We start from the raw sequence: 22716 nt of genomic DNA on the forward strand, positions 1-22716 counted from the left end.
TTATTCCCAGTGGGTGCTGCAATGTGAATTTCCCCTCTTCCCCCTTATATTAGGTTGCACAGCATACACAACAGAAGAGAATCTCAAAAAAGGATCCAGTTAGCATCAACAACCCTATCAGCTAGGCGTGAGTTAGGGTCTTGAAAGAATGGGAGGTGTAAAGCCCTGAAAAAAAAAAAAATCAAACACCTTCAGTGACTCCCACGATTCTTCACTATTTAGGATCCTGAATTCAATTTCTCAGGTTTTTTCCCCCCCTGTAGGGTTTCAAGATCTCTGGATTCAAAAGTTTCCTTTGTGCCTGATGTGACTGGTCAAATCACATCTCAGTGGAATAATATACACACTAATTCAACACAGCGGTGGCTTTGCAGGGATGCTAACAAAGAACAGCAAAAGGCAGGAGATTGCAATGTTGGTAGTACAGAAAAATCTCATCCACTCCTCCCTGTACTGGTAGAAGGGAGTTTAAGCTTTATTGGGGTTCAGATCAGCATCATCTTGCACTGATCAGTGCTTTTTCACAGATTTCTGTCAAACCTTTTCACCTATTCTTGGTGCCTGTTTTATGTTGTGTGATGAGAGAAGAAACTTCTGTTATTGTCTGCCAAGAAGTCAATGTCAAAGTTCTTCTGAGTTTTTTTTTTTCTTTGTCTACATTTTGTGGCATTCACTGCACGTCTTCTCTGTCAAACCTCACAATCCACAAAATGCACCAAACAGCTTTGGGTATGAATGGTTCAAATAAGTGAAGCCCAGAGTAGTATGAAATAAATAGCAGCTTGTAGTTTCAATTAGCCAAGTCCCAAACTGATCGAGGCATTTTTTGGATGCGTCAGTATCTTCTATGTAAATCCTGACACATCCTGACACCTTTGTTTGTTTGTCCAGGTATGCCAGCTGTCGTATATGAGCTCTGGTAAAACACTGTGCTGTGACATTGTTATTTACGGATTGCACAAAATAAATAAACAGCAGCCAGCAGTTTCAATTAATGATACGACAGCATACGTCAGAGAGTGATTCGAGCAGCCTTAAGGTAAAACGTTTCTCTCATAACAGATAGGCTATTATACAAAATACGTCCAAACACTTGACAAAATATTAGTAGCTGTGACACAGACTCTATTTATTCCTAATAGGCAATGGTCCACAATTTTAACTGCGGGCAAAGAAAACATAATGGGGACATCCCTACTTTTAAGTAATGATATCCATGCTAGCAGTGTGTGTCCAGGGTAAAATGACAGCAACCTCTTTCAGTTTTCCAAAAAAAAGTTAATTTTGCTTTTATTTCAGCCAAATTTTGCAGATGTACCAGATCTGCATTTGAATTTCTTTATACTGTATTTTCTTCTTATATTAATTATCATTATCATCAAATTGAGGTTGCATCCGAACAGCCATGTTATGAGCAGTTCCTGCTTCAAATTCCTCTCTCCACCCACCTGCAGGCATTTGATGCGGTGGGTTAGCGCGGTGGTGTTGGTGCAGCCTTTGCTGCGTGTGGCATTGATGTAGCACTTGATGGCATCGTGCGGCTGGTTGCAGGACTCGTACAGCGTGCCTAGATCCATCCAGGCGGCGGCGTGGCTGTGGTCCAGTTGAACAGCGCAGATATAGGCCTGCAGGGCATCCATAGGCTGGTTCTGCTGCTGGTACAACACCCTGCGGGGGGCGAGGGGGGGGGGGGGGGAGAGAGAGAGGATGGGATCCACAGGAGAAAGATGGGAAAGGAGACAAAAGCAAGAAGTACAAAGAGAGGAAGGGATGAGGAGGGGACAGGGGTGAAAATGAGGAAAATTACAATGAGGATGAAGAGAAGAGATGAATTAAGAGTGTTTTGTCATGCAAAGGAGATTGGAGAAATAAATGGACAATTAAGTGATTGAAGCAAGTCTATGGAATAGACAATTACACTGTTACAGAGCAATTGAACTGCAGCCTTCATGAGCCTTACCCTATAGAGCACCAGGTATCTGCACTGGCCTCTGATTTGTCTATGGATTGCCGATAGGAGATGAAGGCGTCCTGGACCTTCCCAATACTAGAGTAGCACCTGCAGGAGAAACAGGCTGTCAGGGTTGTGCTACAGACATAGAAAACATCTGAAATACAGTAATTCAAGTACAAAGAGCTTCTTTCTACACATTTCCTTCATTTAAAACTTCATACTTTTTGCATGCAAATCCATGCATTTTCTAATTGATTAGGAGCTATAAAGCCTGATCCTGTGCCAATAATTTAACAGAAGGCTTGAGGAGGATTTGAAAAGCCCACCTTCATCCTCAGAATGAATAAAATACTTTAATTCAAATGCATTTGTAACCCAACAGCAGACCTTTAGAGGTCTGGTGCCCCTGCAAAATACTGCTGTAATAAAGGTAAAGCAAATGTTGTTGTTTTTTTTTTTACCCAAAAAAGCTAAAGCTACTTAAACTTGTTAAACAAATTCTGTCAACCTTCCCCAATTACTCAGTGACAGAGCGAAAATTCAAGAACCAATAAACTGATTTCCTTTGAGTCAGGTTTGTCAAACTGTGGATCCCTCATATTAGACTGAAACCAACTGTGATGGAAGTGTTATTCATTCTAAGAAATGCTTCTTTTCACCAATTATGTACTTAGCCAAGTTTTCAAGAACATAAAATTCCTGTTTATATTTGACTAATTTCACAAGCACTGCAAATGTGCCAAGGTAGATTGCTTGGTATTGCTAAATCTGTATCAAAATAGTCAAAAAAATTGTGTCAAAAGAACTACCTTTGTGGTTTTAGCAATCTGGAAATTGCAGATACTCTCAAGTACAAATCAGATGACAGAAAAGTAGATTATAAATACTTTGAGATATCTGACAAAGCCTTATGATATGAACTAAATCATCTTCCTACCTGCCAAGGAAGTACCAGGACTGTCCAGAGTTAGGGTCGGCCTCCAGAGATTTCTGCAGACACTGGATGGCATAGCTGTCCCTGTTGGATCTGTCCCCGAGCTGTTCCACTGTGTGATGCATCCAGCCTGGAAAACGCCATATTAATCATCAGTGTAATGCAAACAGACAAAGAAGAATTTTCAACTCTGTCTCGTTTTGAATTTTTTAGAATAAATCAACAAATTATGCAAATGTGCCAAAATATGTATTGTTGTGCATTGTCTTGGAGGACAGTCTTTTAAATGCTAAGATTCAATTTTAGATTTGCTAAGTGCAGTTATTATACAACTAAAAGTGGAACCGATATTTTGCTGACAGAAGAGAAACTAGGGTGAGTTTTCTCAGTTTCACAGGAAAAAGGCAGTTCACATGTAATATTAAAATTGATTTGTATGGTTGTATAAATCAGATGCATAAAACTACTCAATCAATCAATCTTATTTTAATCACTTTATATGTCCATGACCAGGTGAATCTTACCTAGCTGCTGCAGGGTAGTGGCCTTCACCTGTGCAGGAAGATCCTCCGTCTGCAGAAGGCTCTCATAGGCCTCCTTGGCAGCCCGGTATCTCTTCTAGATATGAGAAGCAGAGGGGCAATGAAGAATGGAAAAAGGGAGAGGGAGTGTACCATGGGGAGAGGATGGGGAGAGGAAAAGTGACAAAGCACAAATTAAAAAGCTGTTTACAACATCATGGATTGAAATGCAATCCATGACTTTTGGCAGGTCATCCCTCTTGTCCATCTTTCCAATGCACAGCATAATCAAACCGCAACGCCAAAGTAATCATCTTGATTGCTCTCCCCCACTTCTCTAAATTTAGTCACACTCTTGCATCCAAAGATTTGCTGATCAATGGCTGCACACAACATAAGCCTGAGACTTCCACTGCAGTGCTCTGTTCTGACTTAGCACAAAACACATTAGTCGTTAAGCGCCGCTACTGCCAGAGCTGGCGAGAGCTACTGTACTTCTCTACTGAAACCGACATAAAGGGAGAGAGAGAGAGACCACCAGCATACAAAAGAGGGGGAGACAGACTTTCTTGTTTCCGTGGCAACCCCGCCGATCGGCTGAGAGTAATCTATCCCCTCCTGCACGCCACCCACTCACGCACCCTGCTCCCTCCTCAATTTGTCAGCACCTGGTTCAAAATACAAAAAAAAAAAAAAAATAGGGCTTTCCCCGGCATTCAGATGCCCTGTGATATTACGATCGTAGCTGGGTTACGAGCTATAGTCCTAGTATTTTACCTTCAACATGCGGCACTTATTCTCACAATTACCAAATGACGGAAACAAAACAAATGTGTCCTTGGGAGGAGTCACAACTGAAGGACTGGTTAAATAAAAAAAAAAAAAAATCAAGCACTTACCTGAATCTCATATAAATGAGCAATGTGGAACTGAACTGTGAAAGGAAAGAAAAAGAAACATGTCAGATAAAGGTTATTTGACATTTAAGAAAGGTTTCCCACCCCTTCCCAGAGTTAGTCCTCATCATAGTCTTTTCAAGTCTTTGAAAAAGTAGTGCTGCGTTGTCAATAAATAGGTGTTAGAAACCCAAGGTTGCCTGTCTACACTAAGTGTAACAGATCAGATAGGTAGCTGTGCTCCTGGCGGCACCTTCCTTTGTCTGGAGCGCTGCAGTGTCTGATCTAAGCTGCCTGAGTGACTCTCAGCAGATGGAGGGAGAGAGAGAGGGGAGAGAGAGGGGAAGAAAGACGGGGGCTGCCCTTGCTGTGTGTGTGTGTGTGTGTGTGTGTGTGTGTGTGTGTGTGAGAGTGAGAACAGGAATGAGGGGGACACAATGAGGCAAAGGCAAACAGCGAGAGGCTGGGCAAAAATGGATATTGCAGTCTCCAAGGTAACAGGTACCGGGGCGGGAGAGATGAGATGGCAGCGGCATATCAAATAAAGCTAGTCTTCTACCCAGACTGAACCCCAGCAACTGACCATAAACACTCTGTACAGAAGGCAGCCTACACAAAAAGATGTTTGAGTTTCTCTGCTGCTGTGTGTTTATTTATTTATTTATGTTTTGTGTATATGGGCAGATAAGATGCACGGGACTTTTCCATTCTCTCATTTGGATATTTATACAACAACATGCTCACAACTGTACAATAATGTTTTCTTTGTGCAATGCAGAATATCCTTACTGTATTTACATTTTTCCTAAACTAGAGGCAAATTCAAAGCTGCCAAAAACCATCAGTGTAATTCATATGAAAGGGGAAAAAAAACATTTTATCCAACAGCAATATCATAAAATTGTATTGTATATTGTATGTATGTATTTGAACATTACACTGGGCATTAATACACTTTACATTCATATATAACTGTAATATTCCTATGTTTCTGTAATCTGTTATTAATGATGTATGTTGCAGACAAACATCCTGAAAGCATGTAATACATATATTTACTTAAATTAAGTCATTTATGACAAGAAAAAAAATGAATAAATAAGGTTTTTTCTTACTTTCAGCTTTGGACAAAGTGCAGGGGTTGGAGTCAATCAAAGCCAGCTGAAAATGCTGTGAAAGAACATTGATAGAAATCAGTAAACGCACAAACAGAAAGACCAATATAACTCCAGTGCTTCAGCTATGTTCATTTGCTTATGACTGCTTGAATTTTTAGCACCAGAGCAATCCCCTGTTCATAATACTGCTTTATTTATCGCTAGCTGCCAGGAGCCATTGAGTCACTCAATGACACTGTCACAGTGGGAGCCCCATTTTCTGTTCGGCTCCGCTCATTCGCAGAGGTAAACTAATCTTGATGCATAAAGCTTGTTGATAATAACTCAACATTTCCTGCATGTGCTTCATAATAAATGTGTTTCGATGTGAAGCCACCTCTAGAAATGTTAACAATACATCGTTCTTCTTTGTATGATAAGATTTGAACAGAGGTTGCTATTTATATTTCAGCCCGTTAGAGAAAATGACATCAAAAAACACATTTTTCTGTCAAGTCAAATGAAAAATGTAATGTGTATTAAAGCTTTAGGGGTGAACCTGCCTTTAGGCTTGACTCATAGTCTGTGTTGACCTTGAACATAAGACCCAAGCGCAGGTGGATCTCCTTGGCCCGGGAGAACCCCGGGTCAATGTACAGCACCTCCTGGAATGCTTTGATCGCCCTGCAGGAGGAATGGAGAAAATGATAAAGAGAGGGAGAAAAGATGGTATCAAAAAGACACAAAGGGAGTGAAAACATACATAAAGAAGACACAAAAAAAGACTGGATTGTTGGACTAGGTCGAGGTCAGGTTTGTTTAATAAATCAGTGTGAACCATAAATGAACTCCAACAAAAAGGCAACCATGTTTTTTTCCTTTGTTCTGGACCAAAGGAACCAAACAACAGATGTGAACGCAACCTAAGCTGCAGAACTGTTGGTCAGTCAGTGCTCATTCAAGTCACACTGCGTGTGCCATCTTGAACTGAATACTAAAGATGTTGCTTCCAGAGTGACTGACAAAGTACCCCATTTGTTATTAACTTATTTTGCTGAGCTTGCTTCACAGTCAGATGGCAGCTGAATCAACTAATGCTGCTGTAGAAAGTTGGCCCAAGCAAGCTTTATTTGCTTATTCTCCATTGAGAGACTGTGGTGGTGAAAGACTGAGGTGCTATGAGAAAGGTAACAGGCAAGCAGGAATTTAAACAATGTCCTTGGCATTCACAAAAAGCTGGATGTGAATGCGCCTCTTGAAATCAATTTCTGACTGTACTTTGTGGCCATTAAGAACAACAGCTGTATTTGCTGATGCTTGCATCTGACGCTTCATCTGTCCTGAGGTTTAAGCTGGCTAATTCTTACTGGCAACTCAGCCAGAACTGAGTCTTCCCTGGTTGTGGTGTTACCATGGAAACAACACGGGACAGCTTCACTCAAAAGCAGTTTCTCAACTGGCACCAACACACATACATACACAAACTACAACTGAGCCATGTAATACTGGTCTCACATTCAAATGCGCTCTTCTATGGATAAGCAAACTCTCTTGAACGGACCTGTCTTTCTACTATGCATTACTTGCCAAGCGTAAAGTGTGTTCAGCTGCATTACCACCAGGATTGCTTTAACATCTGCAACAAACTGCGCAACAGACCAAGTGATTTGTTTCAGCATTTCTGACGTATGTGGTTCTGTCTCAAAATCAACAACAGGTTGACTCTCGTCCAACTCCAGGTGGAATTGTGTAATGTCATTTAATGTTCCTTTTTATTACGGAAACATTTAGTCTTTGCATGCTGTGTGTCTATTATCTAGCTCCTTTTTTCTCCTCTACTTTGTGAAATCAAAGTTTGTCCACAAAAAAAGTCTGGCGCTTTTGTTAGCAGAATGCCTCAAGCACAGTTGTAATCGTCACGTATTTAGATTTCTCAGTCCAGTTGGTTTAAGCTAAAAAAAAAAAAAAAAAAAAGGCTAACTATTTATATTTAACACCTGAACTACTCTTTTGTACCTGTTCGTAAGTAGAACTGATCAATAATAATAGTTGGTACTCACCACTGAAAGGCATTATAGTGGAAGTAGACCATTCCCAGGCCATACAGAAAGGCAGCATTCTGGAGGGGGGGGGGTAAAGAGAGATGTAATGTGATCACGAACAAATAAAAACACACTTTGAAGACTACTTGCCTTCCTCTACAAGTGCACCCACAGGAAGAGGAACATATGCAACAACACAACACACCTTTGATGCAGACAGCTGCTACATCTTTTAATCGCTACAGCACAACAAGGGATGCTGACAGGAAATCAAACAGATACAAAAGACTAACAAAGAAACAGAGTTTCAACAGTTTCAACATGAGTAAGAGAGCGTACAGCATGCACTGTTTGAAAACAGAAAACCATGAAATCATGTTACTGTCTGCTGTAAAGCCATTCACAAGCTTCCAGCAGTGGTAGTACTTAAAATAACAAACCATTTATTTGCTAATGTGAAATGAATAAATAACGTTTCATTATTATTATTTTATTATACTTTCTGAAAAGAAAAATAAATCCCCTACAATTTGGTCAAGGTGACAAAAAAAAGCTGTGTAGAAAAAGCCAATTTTCTACACTGCTGATTTATACCAAGGTTGGTGAGTCAATCCTCATTACAGCATGTCTCTGAAACTATGTGTACTTGTAAACAAGAGCTGTACATATTTACATAACCTTGCAGCTACTTGGTACAGCTCAGTAATCTGGAAAACCAACCACTAGCATTCAGTCTCACCGCAAAGTGTCAATCTAACAAGAGTGAAGCTCGAAATTACTCTGAAATGAAACCTGAAACCGCACCTTACACCAGTATCTTACCCATCTGAGACACTTCCTGTGTGTGAGTGAATGACAGTGTGAATGTGTGGGAAAGAAAACCAAGATTGTGTATAGGTGTGTAATTAACAGGATGTAAGAGTATCAATGACTGAATGAGAAAAGACATGTAGGCACGTGCGTGTGTGCTTCTTACCTTCCAGTAGTCTGACTGTAAACTGTAGTACCTCTGGTATGCCGATAATGCTGTAATTAAAGGGAGAGGGAAGCAGAAAATGAATCCGTGTCACCACAACTCCAGGAAAAGAGGAAAAGAGTGTCAGCAGCTGCGTTGAGCTGGAATGGAGCCAACTGCCTGTCCTTAGATGCTCAAACTGCGTATGCATGGAGGACAGGCTACACAATTGTCTTGAAGTTGCAATAAAAGTTTAAACTTAACAAATATGAAAATCTTTGGAGGAGGATGAAGGGTTAATTTTAGGGTGAGAATAATTCTTCACATCAAAGTAAAATCAAAGTCAATGGAAGATGTCCAAAAGATTAAGTGGATTGGCAGAAAATTGAATCGGCAACTATTTTAATGATTGAATTATTGTTTTTGTCATTTTTAAGGAAAAATGCCAAAAAAAAAAAACTGGTCGCAACTCAAATATGAGGATTTGAAGTTTTGTGAGTCATACGTGATAGTAAACTGAATATCTTCTTGATTTTGGACAGTTGATGGGACAAAACATGACATTCGAGGACATGACTAAGAAAGTAAATTTTTCATTATTTTCTGACATTTTATAGACAAAATGATTAATTGAGAAAATCATTATTTATTATTTATTACTTATTCAAATTAATTGTTAGTTGCAGCCCTAAACCGAAGTGTTTGTCAAACCCATGATGAAGATAAAACAAAACAACTGACTGTGCATCTCTGAACAAAAAAGTGAGTTGATGATTCTACAAACCAGTTGAGTGCAGGTGAAGAGGACAGATCACTCACCTTTTGGGTAATCCTCCAAGAGGAGGTTGAAGTGGCCTAACTGGCAGAATAACTCAGGCTCCACTTTGCCTTCGGCCTTAAGGATGAGCGAATCGTAGCAGCGAACAGCCTGAGGAGAACACAAACAGGCTCAGAACACTGCGTGTGTGTGTGTGTGTGTGTGTGTCAGACCATTAATTTCTGTATTGTGCATAGAAAAGAAACATGGAGAGAACCAGACAGAGACAGAGAAATCTCAGAATAATGTCACACTGAACTTTTGAAAGTCACAGCATGGCTGACGTCAGCTTCCTAATTCTGGCCAAGCCGACTCAAATTCTTTTAAGTAGATAAATATCAGCCCTAGACTGGAATGAAGTTTGCTGTAGATAAGACTTGTGCTCAAGGGTTTTTTTTTTTTTAAACTTTTATTATAGATCTTCTTGCCTTGATAAAAAGAGATACAAAAGTAGCTGGTGCCTGAGAGCTGGAAACACTACAAGATCTACGGAGTTTAAGGGCCATACCCTGAACTTTGAGTTTTTCCAATTTACTAAAAAGCAACATTCTTGAAGCCAGTGTGCATGGTACACACACCTGCACCCACACGCATTTAACCACATTTTCTGACAATCCTAGTGCATCCACTGAGCATCACGCAGGCAGGTCACCATTTATCACCAATGACACACTAAAGATAAGTTATATATTTTTACATTTTTAACAAAACTGCCAAACACTTATGTCGCAGATTTCAAAAGTCCATGTACCTTTCTGCACCAAGGCAAACAAACCCAAGAGTAACCTACAATGGCACTCCAATGCCACAATGAGATCACATCAAAGATAACTCAGCTGGCCCCCGAAGCTGAGTGCTCTTTCTGCCATTCATAGTTATCATTATTTGAAATGTAAGCCCCATTTATCACCTTTCACCTTCAAACCACACAGAAAAGACCTCTCGTTTGTCCTTGATGAGTAGTGCTGTCATTGCCAAGAAGCTGTTTACATAGTTATCAAGATACTGAAAATATTTGGCCAAGACATCATGCAGCAGGTGTAGCAACAAATACCATGACAGAAAAAGGGACACACACACTCACAAAGGCTAAGCAACCCAATCACTGAGTGATGGAGTGGCTGAGGACAGATGAGCTGCTATGTTACTTAAGTATGTTTACACAGCGGATATGGATTTGTAATGTAGCTGTGTCTGGAGACCTTAAAGGAAAAAGTGTTCTTCACATTGTCTATATTAAAATCAAGTTCACTTGACATGAGTTTATAAATTCCTCTCAGAACAAATGTTCACTCTTCAACACAAATACAACGGTCAGACAGCAGTCCTCTTAATTATCACTGAGGACTTAGGGTTATAACCAACAGGTTTACAATGTCATTTTAAATAACATGCATATACACATCTACACAATCTCAGTGGCAGCTTATACACACAGTTAATTCCAGTTCATATACTACATAAGTATGTGGGAGACTGAGAAAGAACTGTCCCTAAAGCTAGATTTATACATGACACAGATACCTGCTGTACTGCGTAGGTTTTGATTTATAGGTGAGAATCAGTTCTCACTCGCTGATACCAACAACTGTGGTGAGCAGGTTTGTAGCATGGGTTTTGCTAAACGTGTCAATGAAAAGCAGCACATTACTGAGCCTGAATTCATCTTTCCTAATGTTTTCTTCACTATCAAATATCTCCACTGGCATCAGAAGCTTGTAAGAGAAAACACAAGCAGCCCAAGCTGACCAATAACAATATTTGCAGTTCCTTCGTTCCATCACCGTAACAGCCGCAGCCTTGATGTATAGTTACTGTTAGGGCTGTGTCGACAACTGCATTACCGCGACCTCGTGGTGATGCCAACCGCGCGGTTGAGCTCATTACCATCATCGCCACATTTCTTTTTTTCCAACCACAACAGTCATATGCAGTGGTCTAATGTGCTCACGCATATACCATGTGATATACGGTAATACAGTGGAGATTTAGGAGGCTACGTTATACGTTGGAGACTGCATCGTCAGACAGGATTGCTTCATTGTCAAGACCCCAGGCTGAGCCTGTGTGTTTATATTTACAAAGACAACAGTCTTTGTAAATATTTTTCTGTAGGGGGGTCGGGGTTCAGTAAACCGCCAAACCGCGGGGATACGTTGCTTTTTCACCACCGTAAGAAATAATCTATACCATGTCAACCCTACTTACAGTGCATTTTTGAAGAGGTGCATGACAGCTACAATGAAGGAACTGTCAAATTAACACTGTGCTCAATCCATAACCCCCAAATATGATTCAATCTAATGAGATATATCGACAGAAAATTAATCACCAACTACTTTGAGTATCATCAAGACATCACCTTGGCGTCTGATTAACTGGAATGGTTGATGCTATGTAGACCAAACAATTGATTGACCAAGTGAGAAGCCCTAAACAAAACAGACCAAATCTCAAAGAAAACCCCAAAGTTTGCCTTAATCTGATAAAGCAACATCAGTTATATTTAAAAATACCACACGAGTTATTTCAGTCTGAATGACTGGCTCTGCTGACACAGCACTTTAGTGAGGACTGTCTGTGCCATTTGTCTTACTTACCCTTGACTGCAAGTATTCACTTTCATCACACTTTTCAACCTGTGCAGTGTGTAATTTCCCCATTATTTTTTTTGCCAGGCGTTACAGAAATTAATTCCACAGTCATCTAATGTGAGTGAGGAAAATATGCAATATGATATTGGGATTGGAAGATACTGATATTGGAAGCAATATCATGCTTACTAATTCTGGAGACACATATAGTATTACCTGGGACTTGGGCACCATGTAAATAAGCTTAAATCGCGCCTCCTCTTTGTCTTAAAGGCTGCTGTTACGATTGATAGTTTACTAATATTTAACCCAGTGGAAGAAAAGCCACTGTCCTTGACTCCTTCAACACATCACATCATGGTAATTTAGCATTATTTTATCAACCACGCATTCGTATACTGTGAGAAAACCCCGAATAGCGCTATACTGTTGTATCAGTTTTTCTCTCGGCTAACTCTACCACCAATTTCTAAACTAGCTTGAAAGGAATGCCTAGCCAACACTGTGTCGAGGTGTCAAGGAAGATCTAAAAGAATATCAAGATTTACTTAAAAATGTGCACTTCCTTTCAGACACAAACTAAAATAGATTATAAAAAACACTTATTAGCAATTACACTTCCCAATATGAGTTTAGAACTAGAAAAAACAAGTAAGAGGATAGCTAGGGCTAGGGAGTATCATTCAAGTGGGGTAGGGTGATTATTATGTACTGATGATATGAATTTGTCAACAGCCAGAGATTCTGCAATACTGTTTATGCTGTGATATCCACATTATCCATTTAATATCTCTGCATGTATGAGGTCATTGTAGATAATGTTGCCAATCAACAGACCTGCCAATTGCACTCTGATCAATAATAATTAAGTTTTTTTTCATCATTTTGATGATATATCATTAACTGCCATGTGTTTAATTCACTGGATTAGCCAAAAACCAACAATCATGTCTGGTGATTTTTATCCATGATATAAGATTTTAACCATATTGGCCACCCAGGCTACACTGTCCCAAGATGTGAGCTCCACTTGTCGACCTACGGCTCCTTTGCTAAAACATGTTGCTACTGATCTGCTAACACCTGCAATGCAATACAAAAATGCTCAACACAGGAAACACTGTTAAAGTCAATGATTCAGTGAAATGTTCTTTACTATAAACCTAATTAACATTTTAGACCACCTAAAACAAATACAATGAGTTCTGAAACAGATTATCACACATCACATAACAGTACAAGAAAAGGCTGGAACTGTTAAGTGATACAACTATGCTGTTGCTTCTGTTAGTTTTCAGGGGCAAGGCATGCCCATGCGTCACTTGTGCCAGGTTAGTCACCCTTGTGGTGAGGCAATACTGTTTACCACAGAACCGCAAGTGACACAAAGTGAAACTAACGGTTTTAGTTACATGCTGTAATCTTCCAAGTGAACAGGCAACACTTTCTGAGAACTGCCTTGCTATTGAACTTATAAGCATTGCACCAAACTCATCTTGTGGCTATGATCTTCTCTGTCCTGAATGCATGCTAATGACTTACACTGTATGGTAAGTGGCTCTATGCAACTAGTATTATTTAAGTTATACTTTCTTAATCCCTGTGGGGAAGTTTGTCCTCTGAAAATGACCCATCTAAACTTTTCAGCAGCATTGGTTAGCTACAGTGCAGCCCCCAGCCAGTGCCTTAGTTAAGGGCAAGGCAGGAGTAGTCTGAATACCTAACATGCATGTCTTTTGCCTCGATCTCTGTGACCTAGTTGAAACCCATGCAAAAACAGGGACAACATGCAACTGAGGGACTGAAGACACCAGTTATTCAGTCACTCGCATGAGGATCAAACCCAGGACCCTTCTCACTGTGTAACATAAAAAGGGTGATATGTGAGTAAGTCAAAGCTTGTTGTTTGGACTTTCGTATGAGTGGGTAGTATCAGATGAGCGTTTCCTCTCAATGATTCACAACATAAACTAGCACAAGATTTCTGCAGAGCTGCATTAATTTATCCAAAAAAAATAAATTTGGCATAAAAAGATTTTAGACACAGATAATAAACTGGGCAGCTGAGTGAAAAATGTAATGACATTTCTGTTGTCTAGGATTTTGAAGGGGATGAAATCGGAGGAGTGATCAAGTTCACTGGGGTTTTTTCATTTTAACGGAGTTACTGGCACAGTGGTGTCAAAATAATCACCAATGCAGAGACTGCAGGGGCACTTAGAAAACAAAACAAAACAAAACAAAACCATGCTGAGCACACCTAAGTTAAAAGGTTATCTTTCACGTAGTTATTGTCATGTTTCGTCATTGCCACCTAGTTATTGGTGATACAGTGACCTAGTTCTGTCAGAAATGTTGAACCCACAGTTATCTGCATGTAGAGCAACAGTTCAGCAACACAGCCAGTACAAAGTACCAGACAGGTTAGTAACTCAAAACTAATAGGCTATGAGCAGAAACTGTAAATATATAAAACATACCAAACCTTGAACATTGTAAAAGAATGTAGCAATATGAGAGTTAATGCTTTTGACCGTTTTTAATAATTCTAAGAAGATTTAAGAACTGAATCTCTGACACTGGAGTTAAACGTTGTTGAGACGAATTGCTTGTGAGGCCACATTCTGAATCATTTCCTTCTTTTTTTCATGAGCCATTCTCCAGTGAGAGAACAAGAAAACTATTAAGATTCAATGTGTCACAAATGCAATATGCCTAATCCAAGTATGGAATATTTATACAAGCAGGAAGAATTTAATGAAGCCAAGAAATATCACCAACAATTTCCATTATGTGTTTTACTGTGCTCTATATTATCTGATGGTCTGGTATCAGCATACAATTTTCTCTAGTTTCAGTTGCTCACTATGGATCCAACCATTGACTGTATATAAATACGGACGACATATCTCCATTTCCTACTGCGATGCAAAAGTGAAGCCAAAATATCATGGATGTATAGAGAGAACTTGATACAGGAAGAGCGCCGGGCTTTGAAGCAAATTTGACATAGCGGCCAAATGGTGTAATTGCAACATCACATGATACACACTGGCCCAAAAAGACTTTCTCCCACAGACTTACATTGTGAGAGAGACGTCTGTGAATCAGCAGATACATTTTTTTGGAGTGTCACAACCACCACAAAATGAGTCATTTCACTATCATAATTTGATCTGTTTGTTCCGATTACATTTCGAAAGTCTAGAAGAGCTGCGTGATTGAATTGTTTTATCGCCGGCTCGGCTGATGTAAGTCACTAGTGCGCTTGCTCTATGGGAACAGATGCGCAAGAAGTTGAACTTTTTTGGCTTCATGCGCAACTTTCATAGGAATGAACGGGACCCTGCCTCTGATGCTGTATCCAGTTCTCTTTATACATCCATGCAAAATATCTCTTTTTCGGGACCTGCCATCTTGCTTGTGTGACCTTATCTAGAGCCAGAGTCTGCGCCGTAAAGTCGGGCAGCAGTATGACACGCCCCCTCGGCGGTCCTGCCACCTGCTGGAGGTTTAAGAACAGCTGTCAATCATGACGTCACACCCCCTCTTTATATCACTAAATAACTAGTTAAAAACAAACTTAACAGAAAAATGACAGAAACCATCTTTGGGAAAAAATGTATGAAAAATGTGAACTTTTTTTTTTAGTTTGGCTCATGTCCCATCCGCTAAGATGGAGGGGGCGGGATTTATGAACTATACTGCAGCCAGCCACCAGGGGACAATAAAGATATTTTGGCCTCACTTTTGGGGAACTGTCATGACGTCCATCTTTCTATAGCTTAGAGTCAATAGATCCAACATATTCCTCTCTCAATACCCAAACTCTGGGTATTAGCTAATTCAATACCAGCCCTCTCTTTTCTTTCACATTATGTGGACTGATTACAAGTTTTCATCTATGTGGAAGTTAATCTGAAGCAAGACATTATTTCTCATCTGTTTTCATTTTAGTCACTGACCACAAAACAATATTCAGTGTAGATTGGTCACATTTTGCTGATGCCTAGTGTAATGATGAGAGTTTTAGCATCCTTGACATAACTGTATCCTGTCAAGTCCAGTACGCACATGCTGGGTTTGACTAAGCGGCAAAAGACAGCCAGTTGGGCACACGCTCTGCCTGGTTCCAGAATCCAATACGGCTTTTATTAGCTGTTACTGAATCTGGTATGAAAATCAAAGGCCATGTTAGCGAACATATCTGAATGGTGTCACCGTCAGACCGCAAAACAAATCCACAAGAGTAGGACTGTAACAGGAAACCCTGTCAACACATGCCAACTATGGAGCAAGATCTGGCTTATGGCAACTACTGAGAGTTTTTCTTCAACTTCCTCCATGTTATTCTCACTCTCAATAGTCTCAATCGCCATCACAAACTTGTAGGAGAAAACACAAGCAACTCAAGCTGACCAATCTTAGTTCTTGTTGTCCCCACGTTATCTCTGTGTCTACTATAACCCTAATGTTGAGTTACATTTCTGTGGAGGTGCCCGTCAGCTATGACATATGCACAGTATAACCCCTTATTCAAGTATAAATCCCTCTTAAGTGTGAACATGTCTGCGTGACGAGAGTTTTTAACATACATGCCCCATAATATACACCACTAACAGCAAAACAATTCCACATGGACACTGATCAAACAGGCAGTTTCAAGAAAGCAGGTGAGAACTTTTCATGCAAGTATCCCCAACCACAGCATACAAAGAGGTGCAGCAAATTACAGATTAAACCACTGCATTAACATTCACTTTAAAATTCCACAAAAGACAAATGAAACTAAGATGTTGATAAACTTGCTGAATTTGAAATCAGGAAGTGTACAGTTTTACTTGAGGCTAACGCACTTATTGCATCGCATATTCTCTAACAATGATGGTGTATCAGTGCTGTCTGCTGCTTCTGTGCAGCTAGATGAATAGTTACACTTCCTAGGTATCCCACACCACCTAGCGAGCAGATTCGTGGATGGCCCCTCAAACCATGAGCTGTCAAAAAGCACCATCTTTACTACACCATCCACATTTTCAGATAAACGCACAAGAAAAAAGGGGTCTTTGCTTTTGTTAGCTCAGCAGTGTGTTAGGCACAGGTAGACTGTGCATGTTTAACATGTAGCTTACTAGTCCGAGAGCACATGCAGAGACAAACAGGGGTAATGAAAACTGTAAACAAAGGACCCTGACACCACTTAAGTCGGCAAGTGAAACATATCTGTACAAACAGCCAAGACCCAGGGGGTAACCAAATACACATCTTGGCAACACACAAACGATTCGGAGCAACACATTCATATCAAATCGGTTTTTATAGATATCGGTGTCACTCCGCCATGTCCCGCCATCTTGGACAGGCAGCCAGCCATTAACGTTACTTGTAACGTTTGTCAACTCGTTCACAGTGACTTCCAAACGAAAACACGACCAGAACAGTCAGTGGAGCAATGCAATGTCAGAAAAACAACAGTGCTCTAGACCAATGCAAATGCTACTTATACAAGCTAACGTTACCAAATAACGTGGGTCGGGCAAGCTGAACGGCTACAACGTTAACGTTACTTCCAACATTGTTGTAGCAGTTAACGCTGTAGCCAGACAGGGGTACGTATGTGTTTGTGGTTAGATTTGAGAGTCTAACGTGCAATTAAACAATCTCATGACGACATAAAACTTTCCTCATTAAAGTGCAATGTTTCCAGCAGTCAAAAACCGTGACGACGTTGTATTGTTGGTGGTGCAAAAGCAGGTACACAAGGATACGCTGTGTGGAATAGCTACCCAGCTAACAGGGAAGGGCGGTTGCCAAACAAATTAACGTTAACAAGCTAGTTACATCCAGGGAGCCATAGCTAACAGTTAGTCGGCTATCCTGGCTAGCGACGCCGCGTAGCCGCAGGTGCAGGGTCGCTGTTCATCGGATGAGAGTAGCTAACTAGCAGGCTAGCTGGCTGGCTAAAAGAGGGGCTGCGGCTAGCTGGCCTTTGCGAGTGGGCCACTTCAAATTCACAAATTCACTGCTGTACATGATAGTTGAGGGGCTGGAGTAAGTCCCGGGGAGCAGGGTGCTGCTTGGTTGTAAAATACATCCAGTTTAGATTTGCTACCTTCATCAACAGGGCCTTCGTTCTGGCGCCATCTTCATGAAGCTTCTGAAATCCAAACAGTGAGCTGCAAGCAAGAAGACAACATAGGCGGCTCAGTATCACTTGCAGAGCGGCTCAGAAGACATTTTCGACACGCAAGGAAAGAAAACAATTTAATTTCAAACTGTGCGTTCATGTGAGTGCGCAGGGTTGCTATTCCGACCTGTCAATCCCGACCAAACTGTCCCTCTCCTGGGCTGTCAGTGTCGGAAAGTCCTCCTCTGTTTCACTCGCTTTTCCCGCCGCCATTTTCTTTTCCTCATCACCACCACCAGCAGCAGAAGCCGAGCTGAGACTCCTAGCAGCAGCGCAGGCAGCAACGGCGACAGACACACCGCACGATTGCATGGAAAATCGCGACGCGGGGACAAACGGTTTGCTCCGCCGAATCAAAGAGGGGAAAACGAAGAAAACAAAACGATCAAAAACTTTTTTCCCAGGCTGAAAAGATGCGATTCGATATAGTAAATCCTTTCGGGGGGGACAGAAGCGCTCTCCGGGTAGCTCCTCAAACGTCACATTTTTTCATCACAAAGTGATATTGTGCCGTTACTTGAATGCAACTAACTGAGTACAATATCCAAGATGTGAGTATATCACAATAAAACGCGAAGATAAAGTTGTTATAATTGTGTCACCCAAGCGAACCCACGCGCCGCTCTAGCCACGCCCTCTCCTCCCTCTTTAGCCAATAGGCGCGCCCGCATCCCCCCATGTGACCTCCCTGCTCTATCATTCTTTTTATCTTATATATTCACATTTTCTCTGCAAACCACTCATGTTTTACACCACGGTTACTCTGGAAGCAAAAATGCATAAGTATCTACTGTCAGAACGTGCAAGAGCTGTCAAATGCAAGTGTCCACATTGTAAAATGTATACCCAGTGATAAGTATTGACACTGGACTGGTTAAACGATTACTGCAAGGCATCATTTGTTCAGGGGGTTTCACACCAAGCAGCCTTATGTTTGCGCTTTCCAAAGTCACACTATAACTCGCTGATATCTTCCTCATACGGAGAAAAAGTTGCAATATTTTAGTGATAAAGTTGCTAAATTGCTGAGCCTAATCAAGCGATATCAAAGCATTTTAACTGACGTGGCACAGCATCATCATGTAGGCGTGTTTTCGTATTGTCAACATCCTGGTGACATAACTAGTTTCTCCAAAATGGCGACGGCGGATCAGATTGAAGGTTAGTGATTATATTTGTTAGAAAATAACGGCATTATTGCCCCAATTAAAACTGGAATTAGTACATTTTTCTACCAACAATTATTAATCTGCGACAAATTATGGTCTTGCACTCGATGCCCGTCAAAGTCCGAAAGGGAAATCCTTATTTGAATGGTGTTTGATTGGTAGCCATTTGACGCTAGCCAGCTAACGAACATGAGCTCCTCAAGTAATATACATGACATTAACAAGCAGCTTTAAAAGCCTGTGGTAGCTGAACGTCCCTTACAGTTAGTGTAACAGATTTGAAGGGTCGCTATTACGTGTTGGGGCTTGAACAGCCAAATATAGGGCGAAATAACTGAGTCATGTGGAAAACGCCCCATATGTAGGTGCTTGTGCACCATCATCAGTGTTTGGGAAGAAGACATGCATAATCCCATGCACTTGAGTGTGTATATATACCATTTATTCTTCTCTATTCTGTTAGGCTGATGGTAGTAAATCTATGATATTTTGTTGACTTTATCCTTCATAGGAGGCCAGGAAGACCCAGAGAGTGAAGATGAGGTTTATGAGGTTGTGGACCTGACAGAATATGCCCGGAGACATCAGTGGTGGAGTAGGGTGTTTGGGAACAACTCTGGCCCGATCGCTGAGAAGTATTCAGTCGCCACCCAGCTCATGATGGGAGGGGTGACAGGATGGTAAGCCTGGGGGACTTATGGGTCACAGATATAACATATTGAAACACTGTCCAACATTGTCTTTGCTCTTTTGACAAACTTCCCCAAGTGATTTAATTCAGCAATGCTTGAGAAACAAGGGATGGGTCACATTTTCAGTTTGGCAGAGCCCATCAGCATCGGAGCTTGGAGGCTGCACTGAGGACGAAGGAGTAGCAGCTGCTTTGCTAAAGCAGTCAAACATGCTGAGCTGCTTAAGATTAGTAGAATATTGTATTTATAAGTGTTTTATGAGGTTGTTGGTTTTACCCCCTTTAAACGCAACTACCTTTTCACATATGCTGCATTTAGCTGCATTTTCATTAAATTTAATAAAGTCAGCCCTCACTTTTGAACGTTTCGCCCTGTCAGCCATGACTGAAGAGCACAGAACGTAAACACGCAATTACGCAATGTCAAACGCAATCAACTGACGGTGGCAGCTTTGTCATCATTAGGGGACAGTTAAGAATTTGAAAATGCCAACTATGTTAGAATGAATTAACATCACATAAATACCAGCAGCAGCACCGTTTGTCCAGGAACTTATCAATATTTCAGTACTGAACAGTCAGGAACCAGTACCAATGTGGTAGTGGTTCTTGATATCCATCCCTATAGAATACACTGCTTGCAAGGCTGCCAATGCAAAATCAAAAACATGACTGAGCGCATATGATGTGTAATTAAGTAGTCATTTAGCATTTGTCTACACTGCTTGTTGCAAGTCCACATGATATCGCTTGTGTTGTTTAAGGAACACTCGTCTCACCCTCTCAACACATACAGGTGTGCTGGTTACCTCTTCCAGAGAGTCGGGAAGATAGCTGCTACTGCTGTTGGTGGAGGGTTCCTCCTTTTACAGGCAAGAGAAACAAATAACTGTGTTTATGTAGGCTCTTTAAGGTTCCAGATGTTGAACAAGGACACTACTTTTTTATACTCCCAGAAACCCAAAGTCCACTTGTCAGCCTTAGATGAGAATTTATGTTGGTTCATTCTCTGTATGAGTTGTTTCCATCAAGGTCAGGACATCATTTGAAACTAAATGTACCCTAAATACTTACATCATGTATTTTGACCAGACCTCATCCTGCCATCCATCCTCATCACTAGTTATTACTCAAAGAAGACCATCGTCTTTAAAAGTTAGATTTAGAATGGCTTTGATGAAAATTGATTTTTATTTTTCTCCCTCTTTTGTGAAGCAAATTTGTTTTGCTGACGAGTCTACAGGATTTCAACAAAACACAAATGATATCACACTAGAACACCTCATAAACTGACGGTGATACAATGTAGTGTAGAAAAGAATCAGTTGATAAAACCAGAAAAGGAGTCAGTATCCCAGTAGAGTGCAACAAAAGATTACTAATTAGGATAAACATATTATGCCAGCATAACATGCTATTTCACAGGGCAGTTTTGAGCAGAATATTGTGCTTAAAGTGGCAAGCTGAGACAAAAGCAAATGAAGAACATAATGGACAGGCTCATGTATGTTTGAAGCAATCCCAACTAACACCAACCTCTTTTTCCCCCCATACAGATCGCCAATCACAGTGGCTACGTGCAGGTGGACTGGAAGAAGGTGGAGAAGGATGTGAACAAAGCAAAAAAACACCTAAAAAAGAAAGCAAACAAAGCAGTCCCTGAAATAAACACATTCATTGAGGAGGTAAAGGTACCTGTGACAAAGCTTGCTCTTTCCTTCACGCTTTTGCACATCTTTTAATTGAATCAAACGTTTCTGAACAGCATTCTGTCTGTATACCAGGAAAACATACCTCCTGACATGTGATAATTAGAACTAAATGCATGCTTTCTCTTCAACGTCCTAGCTTATTTTCTCATCTGCAAACCAGCAATGCCCTCTAGTGTACCGTTGTCCATACTACACCTAATGAGCTGTGACACAGCAAGCTCAGGAGAGATTGTAGATAAATACATTATGAGAACAGTATGGATGTTTCATGGTGTACCCTTTCTCTGTATACACTATGTAAATGTTTCATTAATAAATCATTTTATGATGGTTTTACATTCATATCACATTCAAACAGTTAACACTTGTTCATTGGTTACTACTTAATGTTGGTTTTAAGCACTCATGGACTCATTCTCCATCTTTGCTCTTCCCTCCTACACAGGCCACAGACTTTATAAAGAGGAACATCGTCTTGTCCAGCGGGTTCGTCGGTGGCTTCTTTCTGGGTTTGGCCTCTTAAAGCTGCTGCACACGTTGCAGCCTCCACTTAACTGTGAATCGCATCACTACATAAGTCACTTTCCTCGCCATTGTTTACCTCCATATTTGCATTGATCAATCTTTTAATGAACTGAACAAGGGGCGGGGGGGGTTTTATGTTGAGCATGATCTGTTGTGACAGTTGTATTAACTGTTGTTATATTCCCCCTGTTGTTTATTACACCTGTCGTAGCTAATTATCTCCTGTGGGGAGGACTGAATGCACACTCTTGAAGTGTGAGAGTGTGTGTGTGTGTGTGTAGGGGATCAATAGAGAATTGGGGTGCTCAGATTGTACTGTGAAGACTCTTCTGTGGGACCCGTCACAGATCTTAAACCAGACTGCTGAATATGTCAAGCTGCCACAAACTAGCACAGATTCCTTTTTGCTGTTTCAAAGTCTAGAGCGTCCATCCCCCTCATGTATTCGCCTGGTAGATACTGATCTCAGATTGCTATGATGTGTAGCCTCCAATGTAAAGAGCTGTAAATACACACACACACACACACAAGAGTAAATATTATATTTAAAAAAAAACATGGATGGCAGCAGAGTGTGAAGTCAACACCATCCCCCAGTCTAGTGCTAAGAGGTATTTTTATG

General features: G+C 40.8%; 2 protein-coding genes across 5 annotated transcripts in view; one reads left to right on the forward strand and one right to left on the reverse strand.

The window, feature by feature from the left end:
* The window catches only part of LOC121892167 (lysine-specific demethylase 6A-like), a 35863-nt gene extending 17554 nt beyond the window's left edge, over window positions 1-18309 (reverse strand). For both annotated transcript variants that reach the window (XM_042405036.1, XM_042405035.1), the window contains exons 1-12: window positions 18125-18309; window positions 17923-17986; window positions 9219-9327; window positions 8421-8470; window positions 7463-7521; window positions 5966-6086; window positions 5421-5475; window positions 4309-4343; window positions 3413-3506; window positions 2892-3018; window positions 1961-2059; window positions 1449-1668 (exon numbers count right to left, since the gene is read on the reverse strand). In XM_042405036.1, coding sequence (XP_042260970.1) covers window positions 1449-1668; window positions 1961-2059; window positions 2892-3018; window positions 3413-3506; window positions 4309-4343; window positions 5421-5475; window positions 5966-6086; window positions 7463-7521; window positions 8421-8470; window positions 9219-9327; window positions 17923-17986; window positions 18125-18309 — 1218 coding nt within the window. The remainder of the gene's footprint in view (window positions 1-1448; window positions 1669-1960; window positions 2060-2891; window positions 3019-3412; window positions 3507-4308; window positions 4344-5420; window positions 5476-5965; window positions 6087-7462; window positions 7522-8420; window positions 8471-9218; window positions 9328-17922; window positions 17987-18124) is intronic.
* LOC121892168 (FUN14 domain-containing protein 1) lies at window positions 18257-22650 on the forward strand. Of its 3 annotated transcripts, none has more exons than XM_042405037.1 (5): window positions 18257-18335; window positions 19678-19846; window positions 20654-20729; window positions 21414-21548; window positions 22015-22650. In XM_042405037.1, the coding sequence occupies exons 1-5, from the start codon at window positions 18308-18310 to the stop codon at window positions 22090-22092; spliced, it is 486 nt and encodes a 161-aa protein (XP_042260971.1). In that variant the 5' UTR covers window positions 18257-18307; the 3' UTR covers window positions 22093-22650. The 3 variants fall into 3 exon arrangements, with proteins under 3 accessions (XP_042260971.1, XP_042260974.1, XP_042260973.1); XM_042405040.1 differs by having other exon boundaries at window positions 21414-21542; XM_042405039.1 differs by lacking the exon at window positions 18257-18335 and adding an exon at window positions 18604-19158.
* Window positions 22651-22716: the final 66 nt, after the last annotated feature.

Source organism: Thunnus maccoyii, chromosome 24 (genome assembly GCF_910596095.1).
Source record: "Thunnus maccoyii chromosome 24, fThuMac1.1, whole genome shotgun sequence".
NCBI classification, from domain to species: domain Eukaryota; kingdom Metazoa; phylum Chordata; class Actinopteri; order Scombriformes; family Scombridae; genus Thunnus; species Thunnus maccoyii.